At 38.1% G+C, this 18,951-nt stretch overlaps 2 protein-coding genes across 2 annotated transcripts; one reads left to right on the top strand and one right to left on the bottom strand.

Annotated features, from left to right (window-relative positions):
- Nucleotides 1–686: 686 nt before the first annotated feature.
- grtp1a (growth hormone regulated TBC protein 1a) lies at nt 687–8,263 on the top strand. Its single transcript, XM_061741488.1, has 8 exons — nt 687–1,278; nt 3,123–3,274; nt 3,368–3,526; nt 4,826–4,950; nt 5,941–6,037; nt 6,424–6,596; nt 7,255–7,440; nt 7,590–8,263. Exons 1-8 carry the CDS (start codon nt 1,217–1,219, stop codon nt 7,680–7,682), a joined length of 1,047 nt encoding a protein of 348 aa, XP_061597472.1. The 5' UTR covers nt 687–1,216; the 3' UTR covers nt 7,683–8,263.
- Nucleotides 8,264–8,462: 199 nt separating this feature from the next.
- Nucleotides 8,463–16,627, bottom strand: lamp1a (lysosomal associated membrane protein 1a). Its single transcript, XM_061741475.1, has 9 exons — nt 16,305–16,627; nt 12,317–12,423; nt 11,977–12,196; nt 11,189–11,350; nt 10,854–11,065; nt 10,633–10,758; nt 10,460–10,526; nt 10,199–10,366; nt 8,463–10,010 (listed from the first exon to the last, which is right to left on the bottom strand). The coding sequence occupies exons 1-9, from the start codon at nt 16,360–16,362 to the stop codon at nt 9,871–9,873; spliced, it is 1,260 nt and encodes a 419-aa protein (XP_061597459.1). The 5' UTR covers nt 16,363–16,627; the 3' UTR covers nt 8,463–9,870.
- Between the last annotated feature and the right edge of the window lie 2,324 nt (nt 16,628–18,951).

Raw genomic sequence — 18,951 nt, 5'->3', positions numbered from 1 at the left:
AACAGCCAACAGTGTGTGTCACTGCTTACCTAACTGTTATATTCGTAAATCATAATAACACAAATACACCCATCCTAACAGGTATATGATAATCCATTGATCCACCAATTGATTATTGAAAAGGCTTCGTTGAAAACAGACGCATACGACCGGGAGGAGGCAGGAAAACAGCGGAGAAGTGAGCCACATGTTGGCTACGGGCAGGTACGAATGTAAACAGAACGTTGACAAAAAGTCATTGTCGAGCCCGTCAAAAATTTTAAAAATATTAATTCAGACTAAAAAAAAAAAAGTATGGAGTAGCAATACTTTCATTCTGTACACCTCAAAACGCACCGTGGATGTATTATTTTTTTAGAAATATATTTTTAATAAATATTTTACAAATTCAACCTTCTGAAGTCTGAAAATGCATTTGTTCAATTTTGAATAATTTAGGGTATTTTTATTGGGGGGGGGGGCAATTCATGTTTTTCAGAAATTGGGGGGACATGTCCCCCACATCCCCCCCGGGATCTGCACCCATGGTCAAATTCTGTTGTTGCATTTTTTTTGTCAATGGATACCTCAAACTACGCTGCTACTTTTCCTGTCCAACGCGTCCTGAACGCACCACGTGTCTTTCATCAGCCTCATGGGCGGCCGAGGCGGGATGTTCCGGGGATCACCTGAAGGCAGCATCTCCCTGGTGAGGCGTGTGTCCCGGGACGTCACGCGTCCCAAATCTCCCCCGGAGGACACACACCGGAGCGGAGGAGTGGATTTACTGAATAACCCTCCGGACTATTATATGGTGCACATCGCACTTGTAAAGTGTAGTTTTGTAAAGCTCTGCGGGAAAGTTGACTACAACGAGGAGCCTGCAGCAGCTGCAGCAGCAGGTGCTTCTGGATGGCTGTAAAGTTCGAGGGAAACAACCTCTCAACGTGGCTCGCTTAGACACCGATACTACATTTTAAGAATCGACTTAAAACGATTTATAGATTTGGCAAAAAAAAAAAAAGGAAAAAAAAAGATGTTTCCCGGAGCTTTCCCTTTTCGAGATTGGCAGGTTTAATCCCTGGAGAGAATCAGCAACTCAGCAAGCAGACATGGAGAAAGTGAGCGCTCAAGGGAGTTTTTCCATCATGTAACCTGTTAAACTGCGTGGAGAAAAGTGCATGGGTGAAACTTACCCGTAATCAAGCCCTGAAGCTTCACTAAAGCAACAGACACGATGGAAAAGAAGAGCATGTCTATCAACGGGACCGACACTCGGGCCAAGGACAGAATAGACAGGTAAAACTCACCCTCAAATGTGCAATAATGCTGTTTTTTAACGAGGTTGGAGGCGGTTGTTCGGTTTATTTGCCCGCTAACCGAGAAAAGGAGGGAGTCCCAGTTCGTTCATGGTGTGTTTGAACCGGCTGCTCAGTCGAGCAACAAACCGCTTAACGGCTGCAGATTTAAAAATCATGTCTTACATGAAACACGTCCGTTTTACACCATAATGTAAGAATGTTAAGAAGATATACACTGCCTGATTTACAGAGTGGTTAATGTTTTCTAGAACATGTGCACAAATCTTACACTTACATTTTTGCTTTTTATTTTTTATTATTATTTTATTTTAGCATTTTAATCATAACTTGTTTCATTACTTTCACCTAAAGACTAAATACCCCTAATCAGGACTCTGATAAATATCAGTCAACTCATCTTAGGACAAGAAAAAAGAGTCATCATGGAAATGTGATCTGTTTTACTTACTTACTTCAATTTTATTTGAGAGGGACCATGTGCAATTAAAAACATAAATGCAAACATTTGATGCATTGCACCAGAGTTAGCCTTAGGCTAATTTGCATCTGCAGCCCCTTTGTACAAATAAATACATCACAGATAAAAAACATCAAACATTATTCAAGGATATTATGAAACATCACCCATCAAACATTATATGTTCAAGAGTGAGAATGTCTTGGATGACTTAGAAAATGTTAGTTTGAATTGAAAAGGCACTAAAATGTGTGTATTCTACCCCTTGGGAAAATTAAACAAAAAAAAAAAAAAAACCCTTTAACATATTTAAGCATGGCTCAAATTCTAAATTATACACAGGTGAAGACTTAGTCAGGTGCCATGTTAACAAGCTCCATAGTGGAACAACTAATGTGTACCCTTGTTTTGTTTTGGCAACACACAACCTCTGCTTAATGATATCTTTCTTTTCAACAAGTAGTTGCACAGAGCGTTCTCCACAGTTTGATTTTTTTCATGCAGCAAAGTCAAATTGCTTGACAAAGTTCAGAACAAATGTCCTAGACTTTGCTGCAGGTTGTTTTATTTGTATTTGTTCCTCAGGAGTGACTTTGCTTTTGTGGAAGAGTTAAGCTGCAGGAAGATTAACAAGTTACTTAAGGCATTAGGTTGAGCCATTCACATTACACATGGGCAAAAAAACAGCATGTGGGCCGAATGTGGCCTATGGACCATCCCAGTCTGGTCCAAGATGTAGTAAAATAGAAGAATTAAAGAAGGAAGAAAAAAAAATATATATATATTTTATGAATATATCTTTACACTAATGTTTATACTGGCATTGTACCAAAAGAGGCCTCAAGGGTTTGTGATTGTGCTAATAGAATGGGCCTAAAATGGATGCTCAAAAAGGGTGGGTGGATGGGATGGGGGATGTTGGCTAAATGCAAACTAGAACAAGCCTTTTTCTGTCTGAATTTTTAAGGATTCATGATAGAGACAGAGCGTACATTGCGAATGTTAAAATGTAATTCCATCTCATTACTTGGTCAACAAGGTCCACTCTTCATCTGCACCCACACATCCTATTTTTTATTTTTAAATTAAGGAGACGTTAATGTAAGAAATATTACATTAAAAGAGTCGGTAGTCCTTGGTTTTGTAATGGCTTTATACACTCTACTTGTCTCAAATATCATATTTAGCATCCAGCACGTAAGTTAAAGCACAAAACCTAAACGTATAGACAGGTTCTCCTGTTTTTGTTCAATCCAGCTTGATGTTGATGTTACTTCTTGGTAGTTTTGTTGATCAGTGTATCCAGTGTGCATCATTTGTGCTTCGTGAGAGTAGCTTGTAACTCTGATTATTTTGGCCCACAGAGTGGACCCTTATGGCTTTGAGAGACCAGAAGACTTTGATTATGAGTCATATGAGGAGCTCATGTCTGACTATCTGGTTGTGCTCACCCGACGAGCCATTAAGTGGTCCAAACTACTGAAGGGTAAAAGAAAAGTGCAGAAGAATGTCAAATGTATGTATACAAACTGAACACACCACTGTCCTTTTATAATACAAGATCACGCTCCACAACTCAGCTAATGTAAATAATGCCTCTCCCCTTTAGTAAAACGATACGTACGCAAGGGGATTCCCAATGAGCACAGGGCTTTCATCTGGATGGCAGCCAGTGGGGCTCAGGACCAGCTTGAGAAGAATTCAGGATACTACCAGTCCCTGTTGGTGGCCCAGCATGACTCCAAACTAATGGAGACCATCAAAACAGGTCAGGCAGTTGACCTTTGTGAGTACTAACAATTCCTGAAAAGTCCTGACTTAGACCAAACCAAGCACAAGGATTTGCATTTTTTTTTTAACTGAAATTAAATCTCTACCTACTCTCTGATTGGCAGATATAAATATTTCCAATCCATGGTTATCATGAGCATTCAAAACAACAGTTTCAGTTAAGTTAGGACTTAATATGTTAAATGTTTATAATATAAAACTTTTTTTTTTAAACTGGAAGTGGTTCTGATAACGTTTCTTTTCATCATGTTTAAATTGTGCAATAAAAAAGGCTGAGAAAAAAGAATGAGGGGAAGAATGGTTCTAAGTTTGTAAAATAACCTAATTTGATGGAAAAACCTTAACAATGGCAGCAAAAATAAATGATCTCCTGGATCTTAGTCTTGTTCCCAAACATCCCCAGTATTGTCTTGGCTGTATGTTTTGAGTCGTGCTGAGTGTGAACCATCATCCCAGACTCAGGTTATTGTTCACTGGAGCTGCTCTGTTTATTTGGCAGCAAATCATTTTTCCTCCACTAACAACATGACACGACGCTGATACAACCAGGTCTCACCTCAGGGATGTTATTAACCAGGGCTGCTGCCTGGAGCTCTACCAAGTAGTTGCTTCTTTTTTTAAGCCATCAGAAAATGTTTTCCCCCTCGTGTGTTCATAGTCTTTTCACAAGTAAAAGACTGTCTTTCTATTTTCTCCTGCTCCACACATGTATGTCACATTAGAAAAATCCCCCGCCCTGCCCAGTGGCCCATCCTAGATGCTTTTGAGCCCAGACATGTTACCTCTAGATGAGGTTAACATCAGGCTTTTTTTTTTACCTAGTAACTTAGTAACATCATCATCACTTAGCTTCATGTTGTAATGCTTGACTCAACGCTTGTTCCAAAAGTAATCTATTGCTCAGGTGGTTAAACAAGTTAAAAAGGAAAGATAGTTTTTAATGCAATGGTATAAGAAATATTTATTTATTTAAGAAAGATTGTTTTGAACATTTAAACTATTTACTTGCACATTTGTTTTCAATGTTGAGATCCTCTGCCCATTTTTGCTCTTTTAAAGACACAGCCTTTAATTGATACTGTTTTTTGTATCAAATCATCTTGTTTTGTTTTTATATTGTTTTACATGCATACAGTGCAAAAATGTATATGTGTGTGTATGTGTATATGTGTGTATATATATATATATATATATATATATATATATATATGTATATATATGTATATATGTGTGTGTGTATATGTATATCAAAATATCTTTCTGGTCTTTCTTTCAGATCTGAACAGAACATTTCCAGACAATGTCCATTTCCGCAAGAGATCCACTCCATGTCTGCAGAAAGCCTTGTACAATGTGCTGCTGGCTTATGGTACTCACAATCCAGCAGTGGGGTATTGCCAGGTAATACTCATTTCTTCAAAATCTCACCTAAATGGATTTTTTTTCTTTGATATAATATTATACCTTTTCTCAGGGATACACAAGAATAAAAGTGTCAATGTAATTATTCAGTGAATGAATTGGAAAATCAATTAAATTAAATTAATATTATTGAGTAAGGCACAAACCTTATATTAATTTGGCTCTTAATAAAACAGTTTTTTAATTGTTTTTGTATTGTGGACTAACAAAGGGCCCAGTGCAATACAGTATTGTTGAAGACTTTGGGGGGGGGGGGGGATTTTTTGTTTGCCCAAAAGAGAGGGGGGAAAAAAACCATACAAGAATACAAAGTGTAAAACATCAGTTTTAATATAACTTATTGGACTGCTTGTGTAAGTTAGTGGACAGGTATGGGTGAAAAATGCTGTTTTTGTGTTCCTTAAGTGTGATAGCATTATCAATAAGTTGCTAGCGTGTTTAGAGTAAGGGCGTTTGTGGTATTTTATGATAATTATCAAATTTTGAAAGGCAAATTTCTTTCACCAGAGCATACAGCTTTGTTTTGCAATTCAAATCCGATCTGAACTGATTGTTACATCTTTTTCAAAATATAAATGGAACCCATTCATTCCTATTAATACCTAGATAGTGTGTTTTTGTTTTGTGTACATGTCTTTCCCCTTGAGGTTTTAACCCAATAAGACCAGATGCAACTTATGATTGCAACTCATTTTCAGACCTGGAAGGCTTTCCAATGCATGTTTGTCAAATGCTGATGAACTTCCTGGTAACACCAATAATGATTATAAACAAAGGCTAAAGTGTAACCTTTAAAATGGGTTTAGCTCACATGTATTTTTACCTTCTAAAGATTTTATTACACATTGACAATTCTGTAGTGTTTCTTAAAAAACCCTAAGGTCTTCTTTTCAAATAGCAGTGTCAAAGAACCTGCTCAGTCAGGATTCAACAGTCCTCTGTAACCACAGGGCTTGTCTTTGTCTCCAGGGTATGAACTTCGTAGCGGGGTATTTACTTATCATCACAAAAGACGAAGAGAAATCCTTCTGGCTGATGGATGCATTACTTGGTAGAATTTTACCAGGTGAGTATTAAATAACCTGCCATTGTTCTGCTTTGGTGACGAATGTGTGGGTCGGTGCTGCAAGTGTATCTCCGCTGTGGGATAAGAATAATCCTGTTTGTATCACATGATCTAAAACCTACTGTGGCTTAAGACCTACATATGCTTTCCGTAGGTTTTAGACCATGTGACAATGTTGGTATCACATGGTGTAAAACCTGCTGTGGCTTAAGACCTACAAACACTTTCTTTAGTATCCAATTCTCACTCAATGCGAGAATGTTATTCTAAATAAGTAAAACCTTGGTAGATATTTATCATACAACTGGTATCTCCAAAAATGATTTGTCAGTAATTTTTCAGTTAATGCAAAGTGCTGTATAATCACCAATTATTTTTTGTTACAGACTACTACAGTCCAGCCATGCTGGGGCTTAAAACTGACCAGGAGGCGTTAGGGGAAATGGTGAAAGTTAAAATCCCCCAAGTCTGGCAGGTTATGCTGAACCATAATGTGATGTGGACCCTCGTAGTCTCCCGATGGTTCATCTGTCTTTACATTGACGTTCTGCCTGTAGAAGTGAGTATATATGCAAAGTCTTATAGTTCCAAAAAGAGGGAAATATGCAAACATAGATTGTTTTTCTGCAAGTATTTTTCACCTCAGTATTTCAGAATTTATGGATGTTTGACAGTAGTGTGACAGGTCAGAGTCACAAGTAGGACTAAATCCGGAAACTGGGCTCTAATCTTTCAGAGAAAACAAGCCATGCCGACTGCTATACATTTTAGTACAACAGTTGTTGTCTCCCTCTGCTGGCGGGAGGTTGACTGTGATGTTTGTGCACAAATGCATGAAACTTCTTCAAGAGGGTGTTCCCTTGAAATTCAGTCTGCACACAAACATTTTAAATAACCAGGACTGAGGACATGACTCCCTGTTCATTTTCTGAAAAGACTGATTTAGTGACTGTTAAAAATAAATAAAAAAACATTAAACTTAGATATGAGAAGTACAATGCATGAAAGATCTAACAGATTTTAATCTTAAATATACCACATTTTATTTTTCTCATTATATTGTATTTTTTTTAACTTGAAATATATTACAGGACATAGATCTTGTTTTAGTCCTGCAGTTGAATGCAGGTTAAACGAATGTTGCAGAGCATCAAAAGCATCTTTATTGGTGAAATTAAGATATTTCACCAGTTTGGTTTTTGTTTTGTTTTTTCTAGACGGTTCTGCGGATTTGGGACTGCCTCTTTTATGAAGGCTCTAAAATCCTCTTCCGTGTTGCGCTGACGCTGATCCACCACAATCAGGCTCTGATTGAACAGGCCCAGTCCCTGCCAGACGTTTGTGACAGCTTCAAACGGATAACCCATGGACCATTTGTTGACGAATGTCACACATTCTTGCAGGTAAAAAAAAGAAAAAAAAGTATCCTATCATTGCTTGAGAGACAAGTTTCAGAGGAGAGATTTGTCAGTTAAGAGAAAAAAGATACAATCTTCCCAATTTGCTTTCTTTCTGTACTTTGTTTAATCCTGTCGTTTCTTGCCTTTCTTAGACTATCTTCACTGAACCAGGAAGCCTCTCCATGGCAACCTTGACTAAGCTGCGAGCTACATGTCGAGCTCGAATTGTTGCAGAAGAAACCTGATGTGATCTTGTTGCTCAGTCGATACACATTCCAATGGGATGATCACCCAGCTGCTTCTTTGCACCTATTTATCTTTTAAACTGTCATTATGACAACTACACACTGTAAACTTGGAACTTTAATCTTAAGACAATCATGAAGCCTGGGGATATCCTTAGCAATGTGCTGTATGAGCTAATGATTCCATTTGAAATTAACATGTAGTTTGCTTTAAGTGATTTAGTTAAAATGAGCAATTTTGCACTTTAGTCCAGAATGTTAGAAATGTAAGTAGAGAAGTCTTGTAATTTCCAAGGTAAGATACATTTTTATGTACTAAAAACACAGCCAAGAAGGTCGTGTCTAATATGTTCCACATCATTCTCATGAATATCACAAAAACTAATGGTTTTGGGGTAAGAGAAGAGTTGGGTGACTCAATCGAGGATGCTGTTATAATTTCAGTTTGAATTACTGGGGCTGTCATTTTTTTATTTTTTGAAAAACGAAAATATCTGTTGCATGTAGTTAGTTGTGTTTTGGTGTTGCAGACTGAAAAGACAAGTTCACTGTGGTGAAACAATACAGACACAACGCCAGGAGCTGCTCTTATAGTGGTGTCGTTTGTTCTGTGTTGTGGTTTTGTGGTCCAGTATGTACATATTCACTGTGATGGCACTCTTAAGATTTTCTTACACGATCATTTTGTGATGTTCTGCATGCCTGTTTAATCGGTACAGAGAAACACCAACGACTCACGTTCATCATGAAAGTATTTTCACGTGAAAAAAAACAAAACTGGACTTGTAAATTCTTTATTTACTTGCAACAGGATGCACAATAGAAAACAAAATTAACCATCTTCTAGAAAAATAAAAGGATCAAAACACTAAAATTCAAAGATTTCTTTTCTAGGAGGGGGTGAAAAGCAAGAATGGGAAATTAATGTGCTTGTTCACTTTTGTAACTGTGCATGGCCTCACTATTACACACCTTCCACCACAATTACTTGATTGTGCTTAATTTATTAAATTAAAATTCTAGGATTTTTCCATCAATTCTTAATTGTCCTATAGATTTAAATTGATGTGCAGAAAAATCTTTGCAATCTTACTCATTGTATGAAAAAGATGTGATCGATCACCGAAGAGCTGCATTGTACAAACTAGGTAAAAAGACCTGGCACCATTATGGAATAAGATCTCTGTAGATGATTAGGGGTTCGAGGAACAGATAACTGGGAATATTGGAGTGATTTAGAGGTTCATGTTTGCTTTTATTCCCTACCTCAACCTAAAAAGTTATTTTCAGATACATCTGTGTAAATATAAAATGCCACATTTCCTAAATGCAAGGTTAAATTATATTAGCTGAGGGGGAGAAAAAAAAAGCAAAAGATAAACAAAAATGATCTGTCCCTTTTAAGTACCAATTCCATAATACAGTCTGAGCCTGCCAGCTGCGTGAATATGTTTTACTTGAATGTGAGCATCTTATGTTACACTGCAGCTGTTAGAATAGCTCTTGTGACATTCTTGTGTTTGGATGGAAGGATTTTTGTGCCTGATACATAATATAAATATTAGTATGTGTGTGTATATATATGTATATTTTTTTTAAAGGGTAAGTTGAAAAATCCCACAACTTTTTTTTCACTGATCTTCATTGTGAAGGAATGTGATTGGAAAAGATGCATTCAGAGCTTTCCCTTTTCGTAATGGAACATCATACACAAATGAAGTTGAAAATGTGTATAATGGAATAAAACTCCTGCAAACTTGAAGTACTGTTGATTGTTAAACAAGGTCTCACAGTTGTCTCCCCCTGCTCCTTTAGTAGCATGACTAATCACAAAGCTAAAAACGACATTCAGCAGTTCAAGCAAATCCAGTCAAATGCCTAGAATACAAAAACGGAGTAGAGGCGGCTAATGCGAATTCAAACTTCTTTTATCTTTGAGTCTCAGTCCTCTTGGGCTTCATCCCGATGCACACCATCTAAAGTTAGCAGGCATTTGGCTTATATCATCCACAGAGAAAATGAAAGGAAACAAAATATCCAGAATTCGCATAGGATATGCATGCACTCGCCAGAGACAACTGCTCCCATTCACTCATGCTTGTTTACACAGTCTATTACTTGCTTTCACACGCTTGGGTTATTTCTCCACCGTTCAGTCTGTCTGACTTGAGTTAAGCAACAGGCCTGCTTAAATGGTTTGGTATCCAGCGTGGCTCCTTTTCCTGCCTATTAGATATGCAATGAGGACGATCAGCACGAGTCCGGCAAGCGCCGCTCCAACAATGATGGGGATCAACATTTGGTCTTGGTCCATCTGACACTCCTCAGCTGCGCAGGAAGAAGTGAGGTATGGACAGAAAAGATGACATAGTTTTGTCAATATGCAGTTTGTCTGGAAGGCAGATTTTCCAAAATGTTGGATTACTAATCTGTGTAAACCACTACCAAAGATTTATGTAATTATTACAATTTCCTTACACAATTAAAAAGTCAAAGAGAATAACATTCAGTCAAACCTGCAGCAAACTGGTTTGTTGTGACGCCAAACGGCTGGACTTGAAGTTTGAATGTGTTGAGAGAGAAACTTTGTGCCACAACCAGAGTTTGCTCAGTGTTGCACATGTAAGAACGGCCCACCGTGCTCCGTAAATAGTCAAGATTGGTGTTATTGGCTGAGAATGGAACTGGGGAGGGAAAAGTAAAATATCATTCCACTAAAACATGTAAAAGGGAAAAAAAAAAAAAAACTAACACATTGGTTATGACGGGTGACATACCAGCCATATTGGACCAGTTAGCCAGCAGATTTATCCCACTTAGGTGGTACTTATTGGATGTTGAGTTCTGTTGAAGGGAGGAAGGTTTGACTAGATGCAGTTTTTGGACAAATACAGACAAAAAAAAACCATAAAACCAGCGTTTTTAAAATGACAGATGTAAATAAATGTACCATAGTGAAGGAGAAGCTAAGAGAGGTGGTTTGCTCTTGTGTCAAAGTTAAGGTGGCGCTGCTGGTTCCACATGATCCTGATGAAAGGGTCAGATTGGGAGTCAGGTTGACCAGTTCTTGGACAGTCTGGCAAAAACAAAAGAAGTTAATTTGATTTAGGTAAATTATTCTGAGAAGTTGTTTGAATTTACTGTATGCGTGTAGCCACTGGTCCATATTACCTTGTTCTGAGACTCGGGCACATAGGAGACATTGAGCTGCAGTCCCATCTTTGCCAAGAGACATACAGTACCGTTGCTGTCCTTTACTGAGTAGGAACCCTGTTCAGGAGTTCCTGGTGGAGCTGGTGCTGGAGGTTTTGTTGTTGTTGTCATGGTAGTTGTAGGGGTGGCTGGAGTTGTTGTGCTATTTTGATCTGCCACACATAGACTCTCTGTGACAAGACATGTCATAAATGCATTCAAAAATCTGCTTTTTAGATGTTTTTAGAACAAAAAGAAATAAATAACCCTTGAAAACTGCCCACTCTGGATCAAAACCATAAACAGAGGTTTACCTGTTGGACTTAGCTGATTTCCTGGCATGTACGCCTCCAGCCTCATATCAGAGAAAGTGACTGTAGCTCCACCAAGTGTGATGGTGGAAGGGCTCTGACACCGGTAGGTGGTGTTGATCGGTGCTGAGATCCCAACCGCAGCAGAAGTCACAGTGACCACATCTAGTGACACAAGCATGCAATAAATTTGTTATAAAAATGTATTTAACGGTGTCTGTACAATGCAAGCCCATGTGTATGAGCATTTAATTAAATTAAGTTCAGGAAAACACTGAACAAGGGAACCATTTTTATGCCCCTATCATGGTTCGGATGAGATTTGTTTGCCCAAATTCAATCAGCATATTTCAGTGTTTATGCATGAATATTACATTAATCACATATTGTTGTATTTGCAGCACTTTCTCTTTACAACGGTTGTGCTAGATCGGAACAAGGTTATATCTTTTAAGTTTTTTACGCACATGTAGGGCAGATTTCAGAAGACGCTCAACAAAGTCAAAAGTCAGATTCGTCAAACCCCACCCAAATTTGGTGCTTATGGAAAAAAAAAAAAAAATTCTGCCTTCAACCACATTATGTACAGAGCAAGTTACCATGGTAACTGTTACCTCAGTTTATGAAATAGGCAGGAGTTAACCCTCTTTCTCATGTTCAGGTTATCTCACTATCTCGTTTCCTTCACTTGAGGTTCAACTTAAAGTTTGCACAAAGCCCACACGTCACGTTTTCAACCACAACTGACAACACATTGAGTCAAAGCTGCAAGCTGCAGCGTTTGTTCTCACCAGAGCTGTTGGCCTCAGGGAAGAGTGAACTGTCACTTAGATTGTACTGCAGAGTCAAGTTAGTGACACTGTAGACTCTATCATTCGTTGAGAAGCTCATTCCGAGTTCATGGCCAAATCCGAAAACTGCCACTAGCCACGGTGAGCCGCCATCTGTACCGCATGAGCTTCTTGTTGCGTTGACGCTGGTGGAGTCGGGCAGAGATACCCGCCCTGTTCCCTGAGAAAGGATGTAGAGTTTGCAAGCAAATGCATCACTGTTGATGAACTGTGTAAAGAACATAATAACATATTAAATCTAATGTAGAATTAACAGGGTTATTTGTGTTAGTCTGTTTACTGTGCTGTTGGATGTGCTGTAGGTGATGGAGATCAATGCAGACAGCTCAGCTTTGATGCAGGTAGAGTTCCCCTCTTTTACTTCTAGGGTAACAGCTTGAATGTAACCTGTAGAAATACAGAAACATTGCAACAAAAACAACATTAATAACCCATAATCTAGAAAGATGTCTGGATATTTAGCATCTGTGTTATGTTTAGTGACAATTATTAAAGCACAGTGTGACCCAAGTAAGACTGCAGAGACACTATGATGCTGCATGTATTCCCCTGTGTTGGCATGTCATATATGGAGGATCAGCACTGATATTATTAAAAATAAAAGCAGAAAAATATATATATATATACACATATATATATATATATATATATATATATATATATATATATATATTGTTTTTCCTTTTCCTTATACATGCATTCCTTGTTTTTACATTTCCTCATCTCCTCTTTTTACTTTACCTTATGCATTTCTGCCTCATTATTCAAATAAGGAGAGCCTTCTTGGTCCAGATCCTCCACCATTGGTCAATAAATGGGAAGGATCCTGCTTCTTCTCAAGGAATGCATGTATAACAAAGGAAAAACTAAATATATACATTTCTTCCCGAAAATGCACGTACTGTATAAGGAAAGGAAAAAAAATATCTCTATATATCTATATATTTCTGCTTTTATTTTTCATTATGTCAGTTTTGGTCCTCCATACTAATACACACCTATTTTGTAAATATTCAATTTGCTGGGGTTTGCTTTTCACAAGCAGATCACACAAGCCACCACTAGAGGGCTACAAATGATTTAAAAATTGAGACACCAAAGCAACTTCCATTGACTTCCCCCCCTATTTTTTATTTTTTTTTCTTCTTCAGGGGTCATCACTGGGTCATTGATATGGACTAAGACCAGCACTATGAGCACACTGGCTTGTCACCCCTTAGGGGGTTGGGTACAAAAGCCTCCCCCTTTTATGCGAAACTGGCATGGACACTATGAAAACAGTGGCTTGTGGCTCCGTTCTTAGTTCTTGCTAGGGTAATGCCTGGTTCAGTATCCCACCCAGGCACAACAAGGGAGGTGGTGGAGCAATTCTAATTCTTAATTATAAAGCATGGTTCAAGCAGTAGCCATTTGGCAGCGTGCATTACTAAGAGTTTTTTTTTAGCATTTGGCCTGTGGGTGTAGTCAGCTGCTCACCATACTGTTGGTGATTTCATTTAATACTTATCAAACCGACATCTTACAGTGTCCTTCCTCATTTGTAGTTCTTCTTCTTTTTATCACTATTAATGTTAATGCTAAAAGCACTGCACTTTAAGTCTGTCAGTATCTGTAACCCACAGACTCCTTCTCCTACTGCCTTGCTGAAATGTGAGCCCCCCCATGTCACAACTCTGTTCAGCCTGTAAACACTCAGCAGGCAGTTTACACAACATTGCAAACTGGTCATGAGGTAAAAGCAACTGTATGTGCCAAGTATCATGCTGCACATAGCAAACTCTGCAAATATCAGACAGGAGAACATCCTACATTGCTGCTTGCAATGGAAGGAAATGCTTGTTCGAACAAAGAAGCATGCATTTGAAGGTCAACATGATGTGCAGAGTTCAAAAGTGATATAAATGTATGTTCGAATGAGTCCGGTAATATAAATTATTTCATAATTACTGAAGCTACAAAAATATTGGCTTGATTTCACATATGAGCATCAGGTGTGTGTGTGTGTGTGTGTGTGTGTGTGTGTGTGTGTGTGTGTGTGTGTGTGTGTGTGTGTGTGTGTGTGTGTGTGTGTGTGTGTGTGTGTGTGTGTGTGTGTGTGTGTGTGTGTGTGTGTGTGTGTGTGTGTGTGTGTGTGTGTGTGTGTGTGTGTGTGTGTGTGTGTGTGTGTGTGTGTGTGTGTGTGTGTGTGTAGAGTGATTATAGCGCTCATAAACCAGCACTGTCAGTGGGCCCCTCCAGAGCTGTGTGCAGCACAAAGCCATCATGGCAGTCATGTGAAACTCTCAAACAGAAAACAACAATGAGGCCAGTCTGCTGCTCCACAACATTAACAAAACCAGGGAATTACATGAGAATAATAGAAAATAAAACCAGAATAAAGTCTGACGATGTTTCTGGTAGCTCTGGTTTAAATCTCCAAAGAAATTTTCCAAATTCCCGTATGAAACCAAAAGCATTGCCTCACATTTGTTCAAACTTGGACTTGCATTAGTTTCCATTAGTTACTGGTCTTTACCACGAGGTTCTCCTTTTATCATGTTTGCTTAAGACAACACGGAGAGTCTCACGTAGACTAAATATTATCCAGGACTATAGAGGTTCTACTGTATGTGCAACTGTTAATTTTTTGTGTATGAATGAATTCAGTGATTTTGAGAACAAATAAAATTAATATGCAATAATCAACTTATTATTTATTAATTGTGGTTCAAAGTTCTTTAGGTCAAAAAAAGCCTCTCACATTCAAGCTTCTGTCAAACATAAATAATTTGTAATAAATAATTGTTTCCCCTTTTTTTCCATCTAATTTTAAATCTTTTATCACTTTTCTGACATAAATAACAACACGACTGTTGAACGTACGCTTCAACATGTCTAGTGCTCAGTTGTCAATTGGACATGCTGAAATAAATCCTTTTGTCCAAAACGTGGGTCACAGACAAAGATATTAAAATTTGTTTTCATATCTGTATAACTTTAAACAGATAATTTTGACAAAAAACTTGTTCAGTCATTGGTCAAATTGGCTGCAAGTGCTCTCCTTTAATGAGCTCTTACTGTGCAGCTTTTATGTTTTGCGTCTCAAAAACAACCACCAGTTAAAAGCTGATAAAGGGTATCGATTACTTAAGTACCAATGAAATTAATCTCATTTCATTCTTTTAATTATTTATTCAAACAGGTTAAAACAAAAACAAAATAATCAGAATACATAAAATGTATATACCGGGAAAAAAAACAAAGAAAACCATAAGCAAAACAAAGCAAATTAAAAAGACAAATCTATATGTAAATAAATATTTCCTGTTTGAAAGGGTGTAGGATGAAGTTTCAAAAAACTTTTCTAGTCCTACCCCTTCTAATGTTCTGTTTTTACAATGTATTCATTTCACAGAACTCCAAAAGAAAAGCATAAAAGAAAAGAAAAAGTGGTTCAGCTGAGCAAGGCACTTTGGTCATTGGCTGTCAGTCAATGTGTCCATTTCCGTTTTGTATCCATACAGAGTATTGTTTTTAAAGATTCGTTTGAACTTACTTGGTGAATTACATGATTTCATTTCATCTTTACAGTTGTTCCACAGATTAACTCCCTTCACTGATACACAATGGGTTTTGATGTTTGTTCGTACATGCTGTTTTTTAAAATTGCATATTCCCCTGAGATTGTGTTATTTTCTTTTATTTGAAACAACTTCTGGATGTCTTGTGGCAACTGATGATGATTTGCTTTGTGCATGATTTGTAAAGTTTTGAAGTCGACCAGATCCTTGAATTTGAGTGTTCTCAGTTTAATGAAGAGAAATAAATGTAAATAATGAAAATGCATGACTATATTTATTAATAGGTGTAATTTAGTTGTGAGGACAAGACTTGACCTTAGGCTTTACGACATTAGAAGTAACTCAAGTTTTGCCTGAAATAATTCATATACCAAACATTGAGCTGGGCCACATGGTGGAAGGTGGAGATGATATGGAGTTAAAGGTGGACATTTTGGATATGTTTCAGTAAATACCGTAGACGACGTTAAATGACTGATGCAGAGGTTTTCATGGGGCAGTGACGTCACAACAGTCGGCTCCGTGACGTCGTTTGGCTCAGCGTTAAAGGCTGATTTATGGTCCCGCGTTACACCGACGCAGAGCCTACGCCGGCTAGAGCGTAGCCGCGTAACCCTACGCCGTAGGCTACGCCGTACCCTACGGCGTAGGCTCTGCCATAATTCAGGCTTTTAGCAATACCGCAACTTTCAACCAACACAGACTCACCTATAACCGCCCACGAGGCGATGAAGAGAGCGGTTGAAGGCTGAAAGACTTTCATCATTAGAGCAGAAGTAAGGGAAAAGCCCAGAGATGTGTGTGCTGCGTGCGCAGGTGGCTCTTCTCTCCGCTGCACTTGACTCCGCTGCTGCTGCGCTCACACCAACGCTGCTCCCCCGGTCTGATCGGCGCCGTTACCTCCTGTGCGAAGATAGAAACACTGGAGTTTTGAAGTGAGGTCCCGACAGACCTTAGAGCTTAGATGTTTATGATGCAGCGCAGCCCCGAGTGTGTGCCATGTCTGTCACGTGAACTGTAAGAATTTAGAGCTCCTGTCACGTGACCGGCGCACCCCGCCCCCTGCGAGCGCACAAAATAGCTCTATTTCATTTATTACATTTATCTAAAACAACATCCGGTTATCAGTGCTGTACAAACTAAAATAATTTTAAAAAATCCCCAAATCAACAACAAAATCAGCAAAGATGTCAAAATGAGAGCATAAAAACAGAAACCAAAACGAGAAATCAGATAAGTCACTAGAGAGAGCGCGGTTTCATGTTATGCAACTGCTTGAGGAGTATTAGTATTTAAATATAGTTGGAACAGACTTGTATAACCACAACCTGCATGGAACCTCATGAGACAAAATAATGCGCTTCCAGGAATACCAGTATGAAAAAAAACTTCACACACTAGTGTCAGTAATAATGGGACTGATTTAAAATGCAATAAACGGAGAGGAAGAATCCAAGCCAACGACAGATGGTTTATATACTATCTATTTATATCAATATCTATCCACCTACCATGTATACATATACAGTACCTACCATGTATACATATACCTACCATGTATACATATACCTACCATACATACATACATGGGTGCAGATCCCGGGGGGGACGGGGGGGACATGCCCCCCCAATTTCTGAAAAACATGAATTGCCCCCCCCCCAATAAAAATACCCTAAATTATTCAAAATTGAACAAATGTATTTTCAGACTTAAAGGTTGAATATGTAGAATATTTATTGAAAATATATTTCTAAAACAATAATACATACACACATCCACGGTGCGTTTTGAGGTGTACAGAATGAAAGCAATGGGTCCTTTTTTTTTTTTTTTTTAGAACTGTTTACCACCATAACTGTGTTAAAACATGATCAGTTAGTTTAAACAACTTGTTTAGGGCTCCATATTTCATCCATATATCAATTGATCGTGCATAAAGTAGTCCCATAGGATAAAAGGAAGATGGTGAGAAGAATTTGAGATGAGTAGACACTACATGCCCAAAACCCTTAAAATTATGATTTAGGAATATAACAGTTAAGTAAGCAGTGACACACACTGTTGGCTGTTTAGGACAAATAAACAAGAAAGGTAAGCACAATAAATGATTCCCTGTGCAGTATTTTTTGGCGAGCCTTTACCAATTTATGGCATGGTATGAGTTGCATATTGGCAAAAAATTAAAAATTAAAATCACGTCGGTGTCCCCCCCAATCCTGACATCGGATCTGCACCCCTGCATACATACATACATACATTCACACACACACACACACACACACACACACACACACACACACACACACACATACATATATATATATATATATACATACATATTTAAACACAAACACACACACATGAACCTTGAACATGATTTGGGTGCATGTGGATGAGAGCCTACACAGTCTGTGTAAAGGCCGCCGTATTCTGGGTAGTCAGCTGACAACTTTATCAATTCACACGGCTGTGTAAAACCCCAGAGGGAGCTGCCTCAAAGCTGCTGCCCAAGTGTCAGCAGGACCCTGCCACATTCTTCATGCATAGCTGGACCGCATTTTTCAACATAAGAAATGCAGATTTGTTTTCTTAAAATTATACTGTGATTTGTGGCAACTAGCCTAAAAAGTACACTTAATAAACCTGCAAAAGATGTGCTTTCCATGTTGTTAATTGTGAAAGTATTAGACAAAACCGTTCCCATTTTCACTTCAGTTTTTCACTAATTTTGAGATATTTAAATCCTGAATGGTTTCTTCTAACTTTAGTGAGACTTTTATGTAGACATCAAATAGACAATTTGGTGCAGATTCACATAAACCAGAAGAAAGGGACTGTTTTTGTGATGTATGGGACTCTTTGCATATCAGGCAGAAATCCTCCTTTTTACTGACCAAAAAGTGCGCTTATGGCACTATAATTTACTTCCTTAATTTTACAAATAACTTCATAACTTAAAACTTCAGTGTGTTCCTCACTGTCCTGAGTTGTATGGAAAATGAAATACAAAAGCGAAACAAGGGATTCTTGCATTTACCTTGACTTCTACTTTATCATAGATAGTATGTGCCCAAAATATGTCATGTTTTGTCTCATCTTTCACTTAATATACTCAAAACAACTTCTGACATTGAGAATACCATGTAAATTAGTGCTTTAGGTTTTATTCTCTTCCAATACTTCTGTGAACGCTTCAATTGTACATGATTGCTGGTTCGTCTTTGTGTTTTGTTTTGTTTCAAACATCTTCACACAGTCAGTTATGAAGACAGGTCAGGACTGGAGCCCGTCCGGTCCAGGAACTCCACACTCTTCCTAAGTCTTATCTTTGTAATATGTAGAATGTATTTTTTA

The sequence above is a fragment of the Cololabis saira genome, chromosome 2, assembly GCF_033807715.1.
Source record: "Cololabis saira isolate AMF1-May2022 chromosome 2, fColSai1.1, whole genome shotgun sequence".
In the NCBI taxonomy this organism is placed as follows: domain Eukaryota; kingdom Metazoa; phylum Chordata; class Actinopteri; order Beloniformes; family Belonidae; genus Cololabis; species Cololabis saira.
Note: the sequence above shows the minus strand (reverse complement) of the source record. Positions and strands in the feature narration are given on the sequence as shown.

Coding starts and splice junctions, on each gene's coding strand:
- lamp1a (XM_061741475.1), bottom strand. CDS start 16,362: ATGATGAAAGTCTTTCAGCCTTCAACCGCTCTCTTCATCGCCTCGTGG. Junction 12,197..12,316: donor ACAGCACATCCAACAGCACA/GTAAACAGACTA, acceptor ATCCTTTCTCAG/GGAACAGGGCGGGTATCTCT. Junction 10,759..10,853: donor TGCCCGAGTCTCAGAACAAG/GTAATATGGACC, acceptor TGTTTTTGCCAG/ACTGTCCAAGAACTGGTCAA.
- grtp1a (XM_061741488.1), top strand. CDS start 1,217: ATGGAAAAGAAGAGCATGTCTATCAACGGGACCGACACTCGGGCCAAG. Junction 4,951..5,940: donor CAGCAGTGGGGTATTGCCAG/GTAATACTCATT, acceptor CTTTGTCTCCAG/GGTATGAACTTCGTAGCGGG. Junction 7,441..7,589: donor AATGTCACACATTCTTGCAG/GTAAAAAAAAGA, acceptor TGCCTTTCTTAG/ACTATCTTCACTGAACCAGG.